Source organism: Alligator mississippiensis, chromosome 11 (genome assembly GCF_030867095.1).
Source record: "Alligator mississippiensis isolate rAllMis1 chromosome 11, rAllMis1, whole genome shotgun sequence".
In the NCBI taxonomy this organism is placed as follows: Eukaryota; Metazoa; Chordata; order Crocodylia; family Alligatoridae; genus Alligator; species Alligator mississippiensis.
In genome coordinates, this window is record NC_081834.1 from 30,252,758 (window position 1) to 30,274,217 (window position 21,460).

Consider the following 21,460-nt stretch of genomic DNA (forward strand, 5'->3'; position numbering starts at 1 on the left):
AGGCGGTACTCTCTCCTACCTTGGGGGTCTTCAGGAGGAGGATGGACAGATATTTGACTGGGGTGATATGACCCCAGCACCCATTCCTGCCCAGGACAGGGGGTCGGACCTGATGATCTGTTTAGGTCCCTTCCGACCCTAAGCACTATGATACTATGAAACTAACAAAAAATCATGCACTAGAAGTTAAACACTTGCTAGAACATACATTTATTTTATTACAAAAAAAAAAAAAGTGTTGTGATTTGTTTTAGTGTAGTGTATACAGAAGGGATTGCATCATAACGCAACAATACAGTCTTACTCTTTTATATTGTGTGCGGGCCGTGGGGGTGCATATGTTTGTATGGTGGGGTGTGTGGAGGGTTGTGAGGGGCTGTGGCTGTGTGTGTAGGGGGCATAGGGTATGCTGGGGTGTATTTATTTGTGGGGTGGGGGCTGTGGAAGCAGGGTGTAGGGACCCCCCCACAAACTGCCCCCATGGCAGCCCCTGCTGCCAGCAGCAGCAGCAGCAGTTGGGGGACTCAGTGAGCTCCTGCCCAGGCGCTGGTGCTCAGTGGGGTGCAGCTCCAGCCAGTGCTGAGCTGGGGTGAAGAGGGGTGCAGCTCCGGCCAGTGTTGAGCTGGGGCCTGCCTGGCTGCCTCTGTTGAGGGGGCTCCATGCCATGCCTGCAGCCCCTGCTCTTGCATGAGGAAGCCCTGCTGGACCCCATGTGGAAGCAGGGGATGGGCTCCCTCCACTCCCAGTCTGCTGAGCTGCGCGGCAGGGGTGGGAAGGTAGCAGCTCCAGTGCGGGGCTTCCCCCAGTGTGTGGCCCCACCATAGAGGCAGCAGCAGCAGCAGCAGCAGCTGGCCAGAAACCATGGGCCACACTGGGCTGGCTCCTGCTGCAGTCTGCGTCCATGCATTCTGCGTCCTGGATCCTGCTGTGAGCCCGAAGCTGACAGGGGGTGTGTGGCAGTGTAGACCAGCATGCGCAGTTGCAACCCCACATGCCCCATGCCGGCTCCAGGCTTGACCTGTTCCAGCTCTGGACTTGCCGATCCAGTCTGAGCAGCAGTAGCAGTGGTGGTGGCACTGGGCTAAAACCATTGCTCGGTTCAGGGAAAGCAGCCCCTCCCTGTCACTGCTGCTGGGTAGTTTTTGGTGTGGCTGCCTGGAGCCCACGCCAGGATGCAGTGCAGATCTGTCACTGCTGACTTGGGGCTGCCCTGCACTGTCATCGCTGCCCTGCCCAGAAGCTCCAAAGGAGCTGCTGCGGCCCAGGCTGCCTAGAAAGGCAGTCCCTCTGCGGGGCCGCCTCAGCCCCCCATGCGTGCCTAGGATGTGAGCAGACGTGTGGAGCACAGTAACAGCTAGGCGGGAGCACGGGGCCATGCGGTGTGCCAGAGCCAGCGCTGGTGAGGTCCAGAGCGGGGTGGCCACTCCCCTCCACCTCCCAGCCGGTTGCTCCAGCACCATGTGTTTCCCGTCTGCAGTGCTAGTACCATATTTTGCCCGCCCCTGCCCTAGCTACTCCACCTAGAGTCCTACTTCCTACTGTGCTAGTGAATTTAGATTGAAAATAAAACACTCTGAAATAGGAGCCAAAATTTCACCTACCAAAAAGTACAGGGGAAATGTAGGCTCCTATTTCAGAGTGTTTTATTTTCAATCTAAATTCACTGGCACACACAAGAGAAGAAAGAAAATATCTTGAAATCCTGCAAGACATCCCTTTTTTGTATGAAATATAAAAGAAAACTGCCAGTGGTGTAGTTGATCCAAATTCCAAGATCAGACTCAATGAGCAGAGCAAATCTCCTTTACCTACTCATCTCAAAACTAGTAGACTGAACTATTTCATCTATGTCCACTCCAGGGCACTGTAATCCACAAATCATGACTCCTAGGCTTGGCTATCCTGATAGACTATTTATTTATTTTTGTTACGATTATTGTCAATTTTACTTCCCCTAAGACAGTGGTTCCCAACATTTTAGACTCAAGGTGCCCCCTAACAGACTTGAGGAACCCTTTGATAGACTCCAGGCATGTCTTGAAGAATGCCAGCTCTTAGTTTTCTATGGATTCCTATTTGAAATTTCTGGGTTTATCTTGTGAATCATGTTTGCACACCTAACATTGTGTGGCACCCCACAACACCCTTGAAAAGATCTCAAGGCACCACAGGATGCTGTGGCATCATGGTTGAGAATCACTGCCTTAAGAGGTAAAGCAGGGGTGGGCAAAATGGCCAATCTGGCCAGCAGCCAGACTCCATTTCCCAGCAGCCCCTACCTATGTTGCTCCAGCCAGTTTCCATGGAGACCCCAGGAGCAGTGGGGCTGTGACTGCGCAGGGCCAGGGTCTCCATGGAAACCAGCCCAAGCAGCACTGAAAAGGTGTGTGGTTGGGCAGGGAGCTGCTATGGGGCTGGGGTGGGATTTTGCAGTGGTGACAGTGTGGGCTGGGGCAGAGCCACTGCCTGCATGCCGTGCTGCCCTGGCTCCAGCCTGTGCTCCAAGGAAGCTGGCCAGACTGACACGGGTGGGGCAGCTGGGAAATGGATGGTCTGATCTGGCCCGTGGGCTGGACTTTGCCTGCCCCTGGGGTAGAGGATACCATGCATCAGCTGAGATAAACATAAACTGATGAAGCTCATTTGAGGTATGATCAGAGAACTAAGCTGATCCACAAGGGTGAGAAAACACAATGATTTCAGTTGGTAGAATCTGTCAGCCTTAAGAAATTATGTTTTTTTCGCAGCAGGCTGTATTTCAGAAACTCCTTGTTCAGATTACCCCAAATTTGGAATGCTAATTCTACTCTTCAACCCCACAAGGCACACTAAATTTCAAAGCAATCTTGACATTTGGATTTTAGGACACTTAGAAAAGGAAATCTTTAAAAAGAAATGGGTTTTCCAACTTAACTACAGCAGAGTTGGCACTCTAACAATAAATGGAAGACTAGAGGAATGACTGCAGTATAACCCCATAACACTAAAGGTGATATCCCAGCACTGTGAACATTTAGTTTCTCCATCTCTACTATTCCATCTATTCAAGTCTATTTAATCAACAATATTGCTCTGCCACATTTTACCCTGCAAAGGGAAGAGCAGTTATATTATTAAGATAAAAGACTGGGAGTTGGGGCTGTGGATTGAATTCCCAATTTTATCATGATCATGGGTGATTTTGGGTGAGATATTTAGATTCTCTATGCCGCAAGTTTCTCCAAGATTAAATACAAATAAGACTTACTCAGCCTCACAACACTTGTGAGTGGTAAAAAAGAAGTATGTGGAAAGCAAGTTGAGAGTATCAGTGCAAAGATTTATCATCTTTATTATTCATTACTCATTTTAATAAAAACAGCTTTCAAAAAGAATGATTAACATTGAGCAAAATTGGGGAAAAGATTGCCATATATCTTTGGTAAGGAATCACTACAAACACTGTTCAAGCTGTTAACAGCTGTCACTGTTTCTTTTTCCTTGTCTTGCAAAAAAAATCTTCACAATAGCAGTAACCTGAGATCTTGGCTAAGCAGTGAACGTCTGCCTCCTGCACAATGGCATACGGAGATAACACAGTTATTTATTTAAGGGGTGGCAGAGACCAATATCTGCACCTAAGTCAGAGACAGGGCATGATAAAAGGTTGAAAAGTGAGTAGTAGCTTAGAACCTGGCTAAAAGAAACTATGCAGAAGGGCTTGGTATGAGGCTGCATGTGGCCACTGGAAGACTTGAGGCACTTTGACAGGTACAGCTTTGCACCCACCTACTAAACTCACAAGGTGGTTGGTTAAAAACTACTTTTAACTTCTTATTTCAAGGAGTTTTAACACTGAGTTTATCTGCAGCCTTTCTTTTCTGTGGCCACTGAAATAAAGTCTCCTCCTTTAGCTTTGGAGCTATATGAGCTGTGGGAGCAAAACTAAAACTAAATTGTATAGCCAGCATGCAAAACACTAGCCCATTTGTTCCAGTGCTCTGCCATCTACTATCCATGCTAAGTATGCAAGGTTGCATTTGCACTAGCCTTTTCTTTAAACTTACTACTGGTACAGAACTACCAGTGGTCCTGCTAGCTACTCAAAGAAGACCTATAAGGCATAGTAATTAAGATACCATTAGAAACACAGGACTGGAGGGTACTCCTGAGCCTAATCCTTTCCATAAACTTAGCAAGCTCCACCTTAGATCTCTTACCTTTACAACTCCTGTTAGAAGGCTAATCCAGAACCCTGTTGCTCTGATAATAAGAAACCGTCCAATTTCTATCTAAAATGTATTTGTAACCATGTCCATTCCTTCTTAGGCTATCATTATCTTATACCATCAATTTTTGTTTCCTTACTGGTGCTTTCCTCCCCTGGGCAGCAGCCATGTTTTCTCTCAGCCTTCTACACAAGCCAAATTCTTTCAGCCTCTTCTTAAGATGGGATCTTTATTCTCCTGATCATCCTACTAGTCCTCCCCTGTACCTGTTCTAATTTCAATTCATTTTTATTGAACATGAACAGCCATAACAGTACATAGTATTACAGATGAGTGTCTTGTACAATGGCATGAATACTTCCCTCTCTCTACTGGAAATACCTTACCTGATGCATTTTAAACTTTTTGAAAGCCGCCTCACTGGTGGCTCAGAGTCATGCTGTAATCCCTTTCTCCTCTGCAATTTTGAACTAGTAAGTTCCTAACTTAAGGCAGAAATGCTTGCTATCAGTCTCTAAGTGCATAATATAGCTAACTTTAATCCCATTTCTATTATTTTCTTCTGTAGGGCAGCCTACTCCTCTTCCATACTGACAATATTTCCCAATTTTGCATCATTGGCAAGCTTCATTAGCACACTCCAACTTTTCTGTGACAATGAAAACAAGATAAATACAAAATATTAAATAAGATCTGTCCCAAGCCTGATCCTTGAATGAGTATCCCAATAACCTCTATCAAGCCTGATACTTCCCCTTTAAACACTGCCTGTTGGCATCTCCTTTTCAGTCAGTTCCTAACCCCTTTACAGCTCTGGTGGTAAGCCCCACCTTCTCTAGTTAAACAAATTTCCCATGTGGCACTACATCAAATGTGTTACTGCAGTCCAGATAGATTAGATCTACCTCATTTCTTTTGTCTAGAAAATCAGTTGCTGTATTACCCTTAGTAGTGCTCCTCCTGTCCTTCCACTGGTTTAGCTACTCCAGGAAGAATCCCATGGGAGATTTCAGGGAGAAAAGCTAATGCAGAAAAAAATCTAAAGGTCTTGTGTCCCATGATACAAACAGCAACAACCTACCAGCAACAGAAGCATTTACAAGACAACTTGAAAGACTTGAATCAAAAAAGATATTTCTAAATCATGATCTGTAATATACCAGACTGCGCAAAGTTTCATGTTCTGCATTACAGAGCTGGCCATTTCTCAGATTTTGGAGGGGAAAAAAGAGAACGAGAATATTCTGCTGCAGTGCAGGTCTCAGTTTTGGATCAGAGCACACAGTAGCAGTGATGTACTACTGCACAACAGAACAAATCAGCATTACAGTCTCATTCAGCACAATTTGCTGTTCCGGTTTTGCTCCATTTTTTGGCCCCAGATCATGGCTGGCAGTTGTACATAGTATAAAAAATATTCCTCCTGTAAATAGAGAGGGAACTCACTTACTGCATGATACAATTCAACCTTCCAAAAGATCTCTGCCTCATCTCTCTGCTTTGAATTGGATTATTTGCCCTGGATCAACCTGTTATCTTTATGGGTCTATGTGTATTGAAAAGAATTAGTGAGAGGAGTGCCTGATGGATGGTAAAAGCACTTACAGTACCAAGTTGAGAACCAAGGGAGAAAGGCAAAAACCTTAACAGAATAAACTGAAATATATTTATGTCCTTTTAAGTCTTGAATAAAATACAATTAGTATACCAAAGATCAGAGTAATAATGCAAAGGTTTGGAAGAAACCTGAAAAAATACAGTCAGCCATCTGTAAACACAAGATGTGAAGAAACAAATCTCTCAGACCTTTGGTATTTTACAAACAAATTATAAAGAAATAACACCACTAAAACAAAATGGAGATAAATCAGCAGTATAATGTTCGAAAACAGAATGTTTCAATCTACTATGAGACAAGAAGAGCAAAAGACAAATAGAATAGCAATGATGACCATCTCAAGACAACCAATATAAAACCACAACACTACAAAAAACAACAAAGAAATAATATTTAGTAGCAATAGACAATATTTGCACAATTACTGTATGACGTCTTCCAGGAAATCTTACTATTGATTTGATGCAACATTTATGAGTGTTTTAAAACTTTTACATACTCTAACATTACGTCAAGTGTGCATTAGTATATGTAAAAGTGGGGCTTAGGTAGTGTTTGTAATAAATAGTATATAGTACGTCAGATCTTGTTGATACTGCTTTCTCTGCATGTGTATATGTGAAATTTAACCAAAATTTTACTGATTATCATGGATCCAGGTTTTCTGTTTCCCATGGTAAAATGGAGAAAAATGTGGATTTTTCCCTTTACCCAGATTTTTCATTTTAAGGGAGGAACTCATTTTGCAAAGACCTCTCTGCAGGCTCCAAGGGGCTGAAGGGGAGAGGTAGTGAGAGGAGGGTGGTCAGGCAGGGGGCACCACCAGGTGTACATGGCCACCAGGCAGTCTGGAGAGCAGCTCCTGCAGGTAAGTCGGGGGGGGGGAAATTGAGGCCCCCATAGGGAGAGGGGGAGTGAGTTGGGCAGGGCTGGGGATGCTGCCTAGCCGGGGGATGTGTGGGTCTTGGGACCTGGGGCTGGAATGCATGGCTGCAGGGGCCTGGCAGGGAGTGGGATGGGCCTGCAGGCTGTATGCCCAGGGGGACGGGGTAGGGCTGGCTCCCTGCTGGGAAGTGAGGGGCACCAGCATAGCTGGGGGGGCTATGGCTTGAGAGTGGGGAGCATGGACCTATGTTCTGTGAGCTAAGGGGGTAGGGGGAGCTCTAATTTTCAATGATAAAAAACTCAAAATCAAATTCCAAAATGTATAGATATTTAGAATGTATTTTATAATGGTGATTGAGGCACTGGTAGGCTTCCAAATTGCTTTAAAATTGTAACTATATCAAGAAAACATTATGTTCAACTGATACACATGCACGCACGCACGCGCAAGCACACCCACACACACACACACACACACACAGAGTGGCCTTTCATTTTAATTATGGATTCTGGGGTTTTAATCAGAGAATTTGCTATTTTTTATCAGGGAAAACCAGGATCCCTGCTGATTATAAAAGTCCTAGGAATAGCTGCATACTATACTACTGGATATTTTGGAAAAATAAGAGGCTGTTTTACTTCAGAACACCACTCATTTATTACAAATCAAAAGTAAATAAACAGACAACTAAAAGCATGAAAATGGTCAACTGAACAGAAGATGGGGTCGCTTTCTTTGATCCATCACAAGATGGTGAAAAAGAGGTTCAACGAAAGGCATCACCAAGCTCAATGGGTATAGGAGTGGAATAGATAAAATGAAAAACATGAAGGACTCATCCATGTGATCTATGTCAGCTCATCATAAAATGATTTCCTAGGTGAAAGCCTGGCTCCATTGGAGCCAACAGTAAAACTCTTACTGACTTCAGTGGGGCCAGTATTTTACTCACTGCAGAATTGACTAATTAGCTCTGCAGTAAAGCATCATTGTCTACACATGTGCTGGTATTAGGGTGCAGTAAATTAACTAACTCTGCCATAAGATAATACTGTTGAGGGCAGTACTATTTTACAGTAGAGTAAATAAGTGTGATGAAATGCATGTGTAGATGTTGACAGGGGCTGGCTGGAGTACAAGGATGCTAAAGTATAGGGGCTGGATGCCATGCAGCTCCTCACTTTAGTACTCTTGTGTTCCAGCCAGCCCCTCTGCCACCTGATACCACCACCTGGAGCCCAGGGTTGACCCCTGAAGCCTGCTGCCAGCCCAGGCTCAAACTGCTGCTGTTCTGGGCACATGTGTAGATGCTCAGCCTGGGAGCAGCTGACTCTGGCTGAAACAGCTGTGGAGTTTATTGCATTGTGTTAATAGCAGGCGTAGATATATCCACTGACTATATTACTTTTTGAGCAGAGGTGAAATTAAGAGTGGTGCTTCCAGGGGTCACATACAATGAAATCAGGTCACACTCGAATTATAAAAGCCATTTTGTACAGCTTTTATAGACTAAGAACACTAATTAACTGGAAAAAGAAGCAATGTTGGAATTATGCAAAGACTGGGATAGTCAAGTGTATGCTCCTGAACCACATCTACATAAATATATGTTGACATTTAATTGGGACAAGGAAAGTGAAGCAACACAGAGACACAGTCTTACCACAATTCTATACCTCATGTCTGAAGAAGATAACCAAAAACATTGACTAGAAAGAAGAGAGATCATTAAGATAAACCTAGGAAAGCAAAAAACAACAAAAAGCTACCCAAAAAGAGGTTTGTGTACTGTTTAGATTTAAAAAAATACTCTAAATACACAGACCTGGCCAGAAGCAAGTTACCAGCTTTGGCCATGAAAGGCTTGATTCTGAACTGTTAAAATCAATGTACCATTGACTACAGTAGAAGCTATGTATGTATTCAACATCTCTAAGGCCCCAATTTTGCTTCTAAAGAAGGTTACCAAAACTGATTACCTAAAAGTTAAGGCACCAAAACTAACTAACTAATTAACTAAAATCAAACTTTGCTTTGTAAATCATATATTGGACTTCAATTCCCCACCTCAGTTTCTTTATTTTGAAAACAGTGATATTCAACTTTCTCATAGGATTGTCAGATTCATAAATAACATTTGTGAGTGATTTGAAAATGAAAAGCATTAAAAGATATTTATTTGTATATGTGTAAACTTCCTCTTTGCAATATATCTATGTCCATCTTTTCCTTTTGTGTTGCTCTTTTCTCTACTTCCCTTCTCTCTCCTGTGTCCCATCCTTCTTGCTTCATATGTTCCATACTTTATTTTCTACCTAGCCTACACTAAGGCAAATCTCAGTGCATTTAAAATGCATCTAGGTTCAGGAAAAAGTGTACTTGGCAAAGAAAAGTCAGGTTCTCTTTCTATTAGTTACACTACAGCTTCCCTCCCCTCCCCACCATGTAAAACTCACATTTTTGTCCAAACATTTTTAATTTAAATGATACGGAAAATAAGCAAAGAATAACTTTAAGAGTTTAGGGGGAAAGTCTTTCCCCCTTTTGTTTATTGTATGCATTTAAGATTGTCCTTATAAAGTTAATTTCCCACTCATTTTTCCATTATTTGTGGTGTTCTATCAATAAAGGACAGAACACATTTTTATAATTTTTTTTTAAATTAGCTTAAAATCATAAAACTATGAATGACAACAGAAGCTAACTTCAACAACTTATTTTTAAATCTCCCATGATATCTGGTTGACTGGCTCCCATAAAATAAAAATTTAGATTCTTATCCACCTTTTTCTCAAATCTACTGCAGAATTTCCAATAAAACTAATGAAAGCCTAACTGTAGTACTGAGGGTTGATTTTTCTGTACTCACTCTGTGTGAAAGAGTTCCTGATCTGTGACAACAAACCCAGAAGTATTTATCAAGGGTTTTTTTTTACTACTTGAAGAACATTTTTAGAATGAGCCTTTTTCACTATCACAAAGCTCCTAGTGTCTACCTTGATCACATATTGCTTTGTACTACTAGAGGAGTACAAAGGTTTTAGTTATAGGAAAATGTATCTGTGTTTACCTGAGAATATCTTTTTTTTTTTTAGTAATAAGGTACACAGTAATAAGGTACATATTACAATTGCTGCTGCTACCTAACTGCACCTCAGGGAGGATGATGCCAGATCAAACAGTTATTGGCATACGGGAAATGTTCCGCTCTCTGAGGTTCCCTCCAGCTAAGAAAACTTCTACAGCCAGAGGAAGTCACCTGTACTCTCCTTGTTTATAAATATATCTTAAGAGGAAAAACAAAAAAAGTTTTGTTCTGCTGAGCATAAGAATGATCCGTAGTGAGACAAATCCAAACCTCTGGAATGTCAGCTGCCATCCTTATTTTGGAATATTTGTTTGCCTACAATATAGATCTGATCTGTAGGCCTTATTACTCAATGAGAGGAAGTTTTCAGGTGACCATGGATGATTTTTTTTATTTTTTATCATGCTAAAGTCCACAGATCTATAACAACTGGATTTTCATTGTATTGCACCTCAAGGGAGAAGAGCAAGAATATTTTTTTTAAATAAGGCAAGGATTTAGAGTTGACTTGAAGAAGGACAGTCTGTGCCTGAAACCCTGTATAACATCCCTCCCAACTATACAGCTGGTCCAATAAAAGATATCATCAAAAACTAACTTCCTTTCATATATTTCCTGGTGTAATCACAGCTATATCGTCACTCCAACCTTTTTAAATAAGGGGATCCAAATAGGGATATAATATATTCTCCCCTTTTTCTTTAACTCTGAAGTGTGAAGAAATATTTTGTCAAAACATGATTCACTAAGGACCAGATGACCAGTACTTTAAATTTTGGTGAAATTATGTAGTGATGGCATTGTAGCCACCTAGCAAATATCAAGACGAGACACAACTCTTTTCCCTGAGACTGTTAGTACTCCAAAACAGTGGTTCTCAACTTTTTTTGTACTGGAACCCATTTGTAAACATCAATGGCCAGTCCCAACCCAGAGCCCCTCACTCCCGACCTGCTGCCGCCTGCCCCCAGTGTGTGGGGCAGGGGATGTGCGTCTGTGGTAGAGGGGTGGTATGTGGAGTATGGGGGGCCCCAAGCAGTCCCTTGCAGGCTGGAACTCTTGACAGTCCACAAGGGAAAAGACACAATTTCCCTCATTTTTCTCCTTGAAAGGAGAATCCATTTTTAAAGTTGGTTGATCCATTTTTAAAGTATGTTTGTGGCCCTTTCATATATTCTTGGAACTCACTTTTGGGTCATGACCCATTGGTTGAGAAACGCTGCTCCAGAAGACCAAAATTTGACTTGACTTTAGGAATGAATGCCATGCCATGCCAGCCCTGAAGCCTGAAGCCACTATACATATCTCACTCGAGAAAGCTCCCATTTTCAAAACTCATTTGACAGGAAATAACAACTATCAGGATGTCTACTTCGAAGGATAGGAAGTAAAATGTCATCTCCTGCAGGGATTCAATCTGCAATAAGGGTTGTTCCTCTAAGGCATAATTTAATGTTTGTTTTGTGTTTTTTTTACAAAACTTCCTGTTCTTGACCATCAGCTAAGTATGAACCAACATGTGGTCCTGTTGCAAACAACCCCAACAACACATTGGGTTGTATTAACGGAAGCATGGTCAGATCCAGGATTTTGTAAAAGGAGGGTACCAGAGTAATGACCAGCGCTGCAAGGGTAGCTTCATTCCCCTCTTCCAGCTTCCCCCCAACCCTCCACCCTCAAGGACAGACCACACCATGGAAACAGTAGCCACAGACTAAGTCCTCAAAGCAGGTAAGAATTCCAACCTCTATGTCGTTCTCAGTACCCCTCCCCTTCCCATCCCCCCTGTGCCTACCCACTGCTGTTGCTGTCCCCACTGTCCCTGGCTGATGTGGGGGTAGTAGCAGGTTTCTCCTCTCCACACAACTCCTCAGATGTTTCCTGCCAGCTCAAGAGCAAACTCAGGGGGTGGGGGCATGACCTTCCCACTGCCACTGCTGCTTCCATCCTCAGCTGAGCCTGGCTCCCTGCACAGCTGGCTGGAGTGGGGCAGGAGCAGCTCTAGACCCTGCCCCCCCAGATCAACCAGGGACAGCAGCAGAGGCAAGCGGAGAAAGGGAAGAATGGGAGGGGAGGGGATGCACCACTGAGTGCAGAGAAGAAGGGGGAGTGCTGAGATAGGGTGGAGGGGAGGGGTAAAAGGTTCTTACCTGCTTCAGGGACTTAAAAATGTCTCTGGCTGTTGCTCTTGTAGTGTGGTCTGAAAAAGGAGTCCAAATGCATCACTGTATCCCCTCTGTATCCAGCCCTGAACAGAAGCATTTCTTGCAAAACAAGGATTATTTTGCTCTACTCAGCACTGGTGAGGCCAGTTTTGGGACCCACACTTCAAGACAGACATAGACAAATTGGAAAGGGTCCAGAAAGATTGAAAAAAAATGATTAGAGGGCTCAGAAACATGACTTATGAGGAAAGACTTCAGCATAGGAAGCTAGGGCTGGAACTTCTTCTTTTTGTGTCCTTGTGATAAATTAGTTATTTTTTCCAGAATTGTGCACAAGCAATGGCTTTCTATTGCTGCAGCAAGGTCCTCCTTCATACAGGTTACACAAAGGAGTCAGCAAACAAGCATGTGCTCCATAGTCTATACTTCACCGCACTTGCATATATTCATGTAATTAGAGTAGCCCCATTTGATCATGTTTATTTTTGATCTTCCAATTTGCATGCTCAAGCAATTTAGGCATCACTATGTTGGCCAATTTAAATCCGTCCCTCTTGGAAGGTCCTCCTGGAGTTCAAGGTCATTTCAGAGCACCTGATCGCACATAATCTTTCCTTCCATAACCTCATTCATGACATACCAGCCACTGATTGTGTCCAACAGTGCAACATTGGTCACAAAACTCTTTCATGTTTTAAGCCACTTAGTTACTTCTGTGCGACCACTGAGTGAATGCCTGGGGTCTTCCATCTGCAGCGATCTTTTTGGCTCACTACCTTTCTTCTGATATCAGGTGGTGCAACACCAGCCAGTAAGTATAGCCTATCCTTTGGTGTTGGCTTTAGACATCCTGTTATTTCACAACAGCTATTGTTTAGAAATAGGTCTATTTTCTTGGCATGAGCTGATCATTCCCATACTGGACATGGAAAGGACTAGGGCTGTAGCCTGGGGAAGAGAAGATGGGGAATTTGACAACTATCTTCAAATACCTGAAGGGTGATTATAAATAAGATAGAGATAGACTTTTCCCTGTGGTTGCAGGGAACAATATTAGGAGCAATGGCCTCAAACTGCAGCAGAAGAAATTTAGGTTGGAGATTAGGTAGAACTTTCTGACCATGAAGGTAGTTAAACAAACATTGGAATAGGCTATCTAGAAAAACTGCAGGATCCCCATTCCAGGAAATTTTTAAAAGCAGGTTAGAGAGACAGTTGACTGACATGATTTCATCAGGGATGATCCCCTCGAGCAGGAGGCTGGACTGGATGACCTCATGAAGTCACTTCCAGCCCTAGCTTCCTACGCTGATTCACAGATTCACAGAAGTTTAGGTTTGGATGAGACCTTGTGAGATCATCGGGTCCAGCCCCCCTGTTCTAGGCAGGAAAGACTGCTGGGGTCAAATAACCCCAGCAAGGCATGCATCCAGTCTCTTTTTGAAGATTTCCAGGGTAGATGCCTGCACCACCCCCACTAGGAGTCTATTCCAGAGTGTGGTCACACAAACCATAAAGAAATTTTTCCTTATATCCAGTCTGAAATCTCCTTCTAGGAGTTTATGATTGTTGTTCCTGGTTTTCCCTTGGGGCGCTTTGGTGACTAATTGTTCCCCTAGGCCTTGATGCCCTCCTGATATATTTGTAAGCTGCCACCAACCCCCCCCCAAGTCTTCTCTTTTCTACACTAAACAGTCCTATCTCTGTCGGTCTGTCCTCGTATGGCTAGTCTTCAGGCCTCTGATCATACGAGTGGCTCCTTCTCTGGACTCTCTAAAGCTTCTCCACAACCTTCCTGAAGTGTGGCACCCAGAACTTGATGCAGTACTCCAGCTGCCACTACCAAGTACAATGGGAGAATAACTTCCTTATTTTTGCTTGAGATGCATCGCTTGATGCATGCCAGTGTACTGTTTGTTCTGCTAACTGTAGCATCACACTGGTAGCTCATATTAATTTTATGGCCAATTATGACCCCCATAATTTCCTGGGATTGAGGTCATGCTGAACGGACTGTAGTTCCCTGGGTCCTCTCTCCTCCCCTTCTTGAAGATGCGCACAACAGTGGCCCTCTTCCAGTCTTCCGGGATCTCTCCTGAGTGCCATGAATTCAAAAGAAGTATGCCAGTGGTCCTGCAGGGACTTCAGCTAATTTGTTCAGCACTCTCAGATGCAGTTCATCTGGTCCTGCTGACTTATAGATATCAGGCCTGTGTGAAGCTTTGTCGGCTGTTTCATTTCAATGCTGTTTTGACTTGTTTTGAGTTCGAAAGTGAAATCGAAATGAAACGAAGGGCTTCAAAACAGCTTTGAAATTAAATGAGGCCAGTCAAAACGTTTCAAAATTTTTGAAATGTTTTGAATTTCAAAGCAGCCCGGTGATGGGAGGCAGGGGTCCCTGCACAAGCTGATTTGCCCTGGGCTCCGCACCAAAGCCGATTGGAGAAGGGTGTGGGGCCCAGGGCAAATCAACTTGTGCAGGGACCCGCCCCCACCCCAGGAAATAGAACAGTGCTTTCAAATCTAAACAAAACTTGAAACAAAACACTGTTCTGTCAAAACATTGAAATGGAAGTCGAAGCGGAATGATGCTGTTTTGCACGGCCCTAATAGATATCCAGCCTCTCTAGCTGTTCTTTCACCAGCCCTACATTGACTGTTGGTAGGTGATCATCCCTGCTGTGACTATTCTGCGTTATATTTGCATTTGACAGGCAATCACTTTTAGACTGATAACATGCAGAGACTTGAACTTTTTGCTTGGACTTGCAAACCAGCTCTCTTGGAGAAACGCTAGGTCATGTTTCACTTGGTTAGCATGGCAGTTAAATATGGACTTTGTAGCACTCAGCAGAGAAAGTTCTAGTTCCTAACTTCTTTTTGTAGTTTACAATAATGAGAATAATTTAATCAGGTACCTGTTTTGAACCTGCCTAATACTGGATGGGGGCTTGCTTTTAAATAACCTCTATGATATAGAGTCATCAGGAGGTCCAAAGACATCTCAGCCAGAAAAACACAAGCAGTATCATTGCTACTCACTACCTCTTATCTTTTGTGCATGGAATCAATGTGAGCCATATGGATCTGTGCTTTCCCTGGAGGTATCAGCTGGAGATATCAATAAGGAAGACTAGAACATCTGCTGTAAAGGTGGCTTCTCAAACTGAGGGACATGGGCCCAAAGGCACCCTGATGTACTCTCTGGCTATGCTGTCTCCTGAACCCTTTATCTGCAGATTAAAGGGAAAGGGAGCAGGTGAGGGAGCAAGTGACTGGGTTCTGCAGTCAGGTGCACGGCTGCTGGTGCATCCTATAAGGACTTTCAGCATGCTTTTCTATTTGGAGCATGATTCTTCTGATGTTATGTCTTTAATGAATCCAGAGTAGGAAGAGCTCTTTGCCTCTACAGCCCACTATTCCAACTCTGCCCACTTCCCCTCCTCTATAGGGAAGGGGAGACTAAGGCAACCATGCCCAGTTTGGGCTGTAAGAAGGATACTACACTCTGCCAACAGAACTAAGGAAGAAGGTGAAGCAACAGACATAGCCTACTTTTCCTGAAGCCTCCAGAGGCACTCACCACTGCAAATGCCTCAGAAGCAGAAAGGGAACTATGGTGAAAACAGTCTCTCTAGAAGGCAAATGCTGCCTCAAGACACAGCAGCAAAATATTAGGCCCAAATGTCAATCAGAAATCTGAAGTCGGGTTTGGATTTCTTCTTAAAAGAGCTCTGCAGCAAAGAGGTTTGGTTGAGCTGCTGACCACTGAGGAGGAAAAGAAAACTGAAAGGAATTTCAGGGAGCATGGGATTCCCCCAGGTGAGAACTAGGGCTGGTTCAATGTCCAAGCTGCAAGCAAGCTAAAAGTTGCCATTGTAACAGAACTGCAGATTTGGAATTAAATTAATGGCAAGAGTCCTCCGCCGTCCCCCAGCCCAATTCTGTTTCCTAACTGCAACATGGAATACCTGCAGAATGAAAATTAAGCGTGTCTCATTGCTGATTTCAAAGTGTAGGTTAAAACACATTTAACTGGTAATAGTATGAGGCTGATATAAGTTCCTTTATGGCTTAATTTTGAAGACTCAGGATGAGTTATTGTGAAGTGTTCTTACATAGATCTTACTGTATGAGGAGCTATATACATTTGATATGACACAGTGGAACAGAAATGAACAACAGTGCCTATATAATCTGATGCTATTATTCCCCTTATCACAGGCAACATTATTCTTATAGAGATTCATATTTTGAGGGAGTCACTTTCCAAGTGAGTCACTGTGCAACAACTGTACAATAATATACTTTGTTTTGTAACAAATATGCAATTAACTTTGATTTATTCAGTAAGTATGTATCAATTTTTTTTACATAACTCTGTAATTTTTATTTTCTAACTGTTCCTCATCAAAGTCAGCAGGCCAAAATGGGCCTAACAGATGTTGTACTGTGTGTCTAAGAACTTTCTATGTGGACTTAGTCAGTGCAGGTAATGTCTGCCTTTAGAGGCAGTAAATTATTAAAAAGTAAGTACTTACAAACAACTACTTATTCAAGTAGAATGCTTTGCAGTTCTCATATTGATTAATATTAATTTTTTTGATCTCATGATTAAAAAGTATGTTTAGTAAGTTTTATAAATTCTTTCATTTCCAAATATATTTTCCAACAAATATGTCTTATTTGAACTGATGTGTAAATGTGTGCAGGACTGGAACATGTTCTTTCAGAAAATGTTTTCTTACATATGTATTCTGACTGGCAATGGGCTTATACAACAGTCAACCTGGAGCAAATTCTTCTGTGCTAGCAACAAGAAATTGCAGTGCACAATTGTTATCATCAGGTCTGGAAATATACAAAAACATGGACAAATCACAGCCACTGACGCCTTTGTCTCACCCTGGCCTGAAATGCTTTTCTAAAACCTTCTGGAGTGGCCTGTTTGCCTATTTTAGGGGCCTGGGTCAAAAGTCAGAAATTTAATTCAGGGTTCTCTCTCTGACAGCAGCTTTCTAGCATGCACTGTATTTAAATGGCAGCCCCAAATCACTTTGGGCAACTATACACGTGCAGCAAGGCTGCTCCAATGCACTGTAATTATAGCACGTCAGAGCAGACTCGATTAATCAAGTCTGCTGGAATGTGGTAATGACTAAGGGTGTGCAAAGCGGGCTCTATTCAACTCGGATTCGGCCCAAATCAGAGACACTGTCCCTGATTTAATTCAGCTGAATCCGAATCTGAAGATTTGATGCTGATTCAGAGAATCAGCAATTCAGCCAGAGACACAGCTTTAAATGTTTTTTCTACATACCTTGAGGTACCAGTGCAGCTCGTGAATGCTGAGATGCTGGGGCAGATGGAGTGTGGGAGGGCCCTCCACGTGCTCTGCAGCGAACCCAGAAGTGGACCAGAAGTACTTCCGATCCACTTCTGGGACTGCCAGAGAGTGCACTGGGGGGCCCCTCACAGACTGAGGAGGCACCAGTCACTGAGATGAGGGGCTGCAGGGGGGCCCCCGGGCACTCCCTGGCAGACCTGGAAGTGGACCAGAAGTGCTTCTGGTCACTTCCAGGTCTGCTGCTGAGCACGCTGGGGAGCCCCCCGTGCTTCTGTTGGATGCTCCATGTGCCCCAGCATCACAGCATTCATGAGCTACGCTGGTACCTCAAGGTATGTAGAAAAAACATTTAAAGCTGTCTCTATGTCCGAATGTCTGAATCTCTCCGAATCGTTTCGGAGGGTTTCAACTCGATTCGGAGAGATTAAAGGGTCCTCTGATTTGATTTGGATTTGGAGATTCAGCCACCGAATCGGGCTGAATCTCTGCCGAACTGAATCAGGGACTGAAGCTTCCCGCAGCCCTAGTAATTACCACGCTGCAGCAGACTCCAGCATCACATGTATCAGCATCCCTGCACTGAGAAATGGCATTGGGGGCGCTTTAACTAAAGCTTGTTTAACTAGCTTCAGTTAAAGCATCCCTACCACCAGTGCAGGGACACTGATACACATGATGTTTCGGATGCTTTAATAAGAGTGGCTCTTGGAGTGTATTCTATTACTGCCTTCATAAAGGACTTCAATAAGACTTTAGCTGCCCTTCTCTAGCACATGATTTTCTGTTATGTAAGCCATGAAAAACCTTTCAGATATATCTGTAAGTTACCTTTACATACTTTGCACTTACCCTTCTCTTTGGTACTCCTCATCCAAATTTGACAAGAGCTGGGACCCTGCCACAGATAGATCGAGTGCAGCTAGTGGTAAATCTCGATAAGCAAAGTTAACAAGTTGCACAGGAGCTATACTTTTGGTCTCCTCTTCTACTTGTTGCGAGATTATCTCAACTTCTGAAATTCCACCTTCTATTGCGGGCCTAAAAATAAATAAGCAATGCAAAAACATAAGCACTGAGGAACAGGAAACTTCCACAAGTAGCAACACTAAAAATGTACATACTACAAAGCTTCATTGCTAGTTTACAGACATCGTTTTTGACAATTCCTATGGAAAAGTGTTATGTGAGGCCAAAATCTACCAAGTCTTGTCAATGAAGTTAACAGAAACTTCACAATCACAAAAGGACAAAAAATGTGACTCAGAGGGGCTAAGGTTGTTTGTGAACATAAAACATGAACTGATACATTAATGCAAACATACTGAAAAACAAATTATGAACTGTATAGCAAGGTACACCTTCAGAACAGTACAGCAATCAATGCAAAGAATGCATGTATCTACATCAATTAAAAACTCACCTTTCTGAGCTCAGGTCAGTGATCAATGGTTAAGTTTTCTACTGACTAGTAGAGAAATCATTGTTAGTTAATATATAAATTATATCTTCCCTTTACTAGGTCTTGTCAGTCTAAAAATTGTTTTAAAAAACAGACATCTCTAGCCATACCCAATTAGAAAAAAAGAATGGCATGTTATTTGACCTTCAAGGAACACTATAAAGGAAGAACAAAGGAAAAAATATTATCTCTTTCTCTCTCTCTCAAAAGAAGCCCGGTCAATTTCTTCCCACCTAAACATATATGGAGAACTTATAAAACTGGGTATATATTTTCCTTTACCCCAAGTAAAATCAATGGGAACTCCACACCTATATGTTACATCTATTATAAGATAACACTTACTTAGAGGAAAGCAAGATATTGCCAATTACTTATTTTATAATTCTGCACCTCTAAGTAAGATATTACCAGTTACTTGGAAAAATCTTTCCTCTAAGCATCTGTATGATATACTATACTGTTAGAGAAGTAGCTTTGTTAGGAGAAGAGGGATTGCAAGTCAAGTACTAGCAGGAATGAATTCTTTCCATTTTCAGTAAACATGTCTTCTTTCCATTTGACTTACTCTGGCCATGTCTACACAAGACACTGACTACGCAGTAGCCTAATAATACCGTGCAGCAGCTTATCGCAGTACAAACATTGTTAATACACTACTGCCCAGTAGGGCTGTGTGAAGCTTTGGTTGCTGATAAAATTCAGCAGAGATTCGGCCCATTTCAGCAGTGGAATCTCTGAATACAAATCAAATTAGGAGACCCTTTAATTTCTCCAAATCAAATCAGAACCCTCCAAATCGATTTGGAGAGATTCAACAATTTGGACAGAAACAGCTTTCTATGTTTTTTCGACATACCTCAAGGTACCAGGCAGACCCCACTCCTGGCTCGGTGACTGGTGCCTCCCGGCTCGGGGGGGGGGCACCTGGGGTCCCCCTAAGGCCTATCGCCAAGCCAGGGGACATGGGGCCGACGGGGGGGTGGAGTAGGGGGGTCCCCCTGTGTGCTTAGCAGTGAACCCGGAAGTGGACCAGAAGTATTTCTGGTCCACTTCCAGGTTCACCGCTGAGTATGCGGGGTGCCCCCCTGTGCTTCTGTGGGATGCTGCATCTTCCCTACCATCACAGCATTCAAGAGCCACGAGGTTTGTAGAAAAAACTGTCTGTGACCAAATCTCTGATTCTCCAAATCAGCATTGAATCTTCAGATTCGGATCTGGCTGAATCGAATCAGGACAGTGATCTGAATCAACGAATTGAATCACTATCCCTCGAATCAGGCCAAATCCAGATTGAATACGGCCCATTTTGCACACCCCAACTGCCCAGTATTATTAGGCTACTGTGCAGTAGCATCACTAAAAAGCCATTTGCTGATGCTACAGCACAGTAACTCTGCTTACTGCATATTTATTATTTGATTATACAAGTACTAAATTAAATGCACAGTAACCACAGTAAGCTCAGCCATGCCCAACTCCCTCCCACCCTCACTATGGGGGCCTCAGTCCCCCCACACCAAGACTTACCTGCATGTAGCCGTGGGAGCTGCTTTCATGCTGCCCAGCTGCCATGTGCATGTGAGTGTGTGCAAGTGCACGTGGCACCCCCTTCCTGATTGTACTTCTCCCACTGCAACCAGGCCCTTGCAGGCTGAAACTAGAAGGTGGTGCATGTACATACACATGGCTACCAGGCAGCCTTGAGAGCAGCTCCTGCAGGTAAGAGGAGGTGGGGGATTGAGGCCCCCATAGGGAGGGAGGGAGTTGGGCAAGGCTGGAGCTGGGATTGCTGCCCAGCCGGGCAGTGCATGGGGCTTGGGGACCAAGGCTGCAATGCACGGCTGCAGGGCCCCAGCAGAGAGTGGGACAGGGATGTGAGTGCCTCGTCCAGGGGTTGGGGTAGTGAGGCACCAGTAGGGCTGTGGGGGCTGTGGGTTGGGAGTGAGGGGCATGAGAAGGCCTGTAGGGGGGATGGGGACCAAGGGGCACCAGCAGAGCTGGGGGGGGGGCATTAATCACAGATTTTCGGGGTTTTATTAGAGAATCTGCGATTTTTCATCAGAGAATTTGTGATTTTTTTAAATCAGGGAAAACCAGGATCCCTGCTAATTGGGGTCTGCAGACAACCGACCCATTTTTTCAACCTTTACTCAAAGGGTTAAATTATCTTCCCAGAAATACTGACGCAACCTCCTTGACATCACACTTTAGCACCATGGAAGTTTTTCACATTAGGATTTGACTCATTAAATTTATAAAAGCATCTGAAATGGTACTTACTGGGGACTGGTCATGTTGGAAGAAACAAACCAAAAATCAGCTGTTGTTCCAGTACTTAGCTATTCAACTCCTCTGCAGATAATTTTTCACATTTCAAGGTGAGGTTTCTAAAAGAGAGAAAACAAGCTAATTTAGAACTCAGTTGCCCTTACATATCCTTATTAATATTTGTTTTCATATGATGTTCTTTGTCCAGCAATATTATTTGCCATAAGCCATTCTCCTTTCTGTGGTGATGTTTACATCCCAAAAATTAGTAAATAACAATAATTATAATTAAAATTACAGGTCCAGATAAATAAATGTAAATAACTCATTATAGGTCCAGCTTTAAACTGTTGGATAATTTAGAACGATAGAAAAGACATAGGCAAAGATTTTCAAAAGAGGATAAGGATTTAGAGCA

General features: G+C 43.2%; 1 protein-coding gene across 1 annotated transcript in view; it reads right to left on the bottom strand.

Moving 5' to 3' along the window:
* The window catches only part of TMEM266 (transmembrane protein 266), a 105,200-nt gene extending 84,056 nt beyond the window's left edge, over positions 1-21,144 (bottom strand). The window contains exons 1-2 of the mRNA XM_014606044.3: positions 21,055-21,144; positions 18,162-18,350 (exon numbers count right to left, since the gene is read on the bottom strand). Of these exons, the coding sequence (XP_014461530.1) occupies positions 18,162-18,350; positions 21,055-21,068 (203 nt within the window). The 5' untranslated portion in view covers positions 21,069-21,144. The remainder of the gene's footprint in view (positions 1-18,161; positions 18,351-21,054) is intronic.
* Between the last annotated feature and the right edge of the window lie 316 nt (positions 21,145-21,460).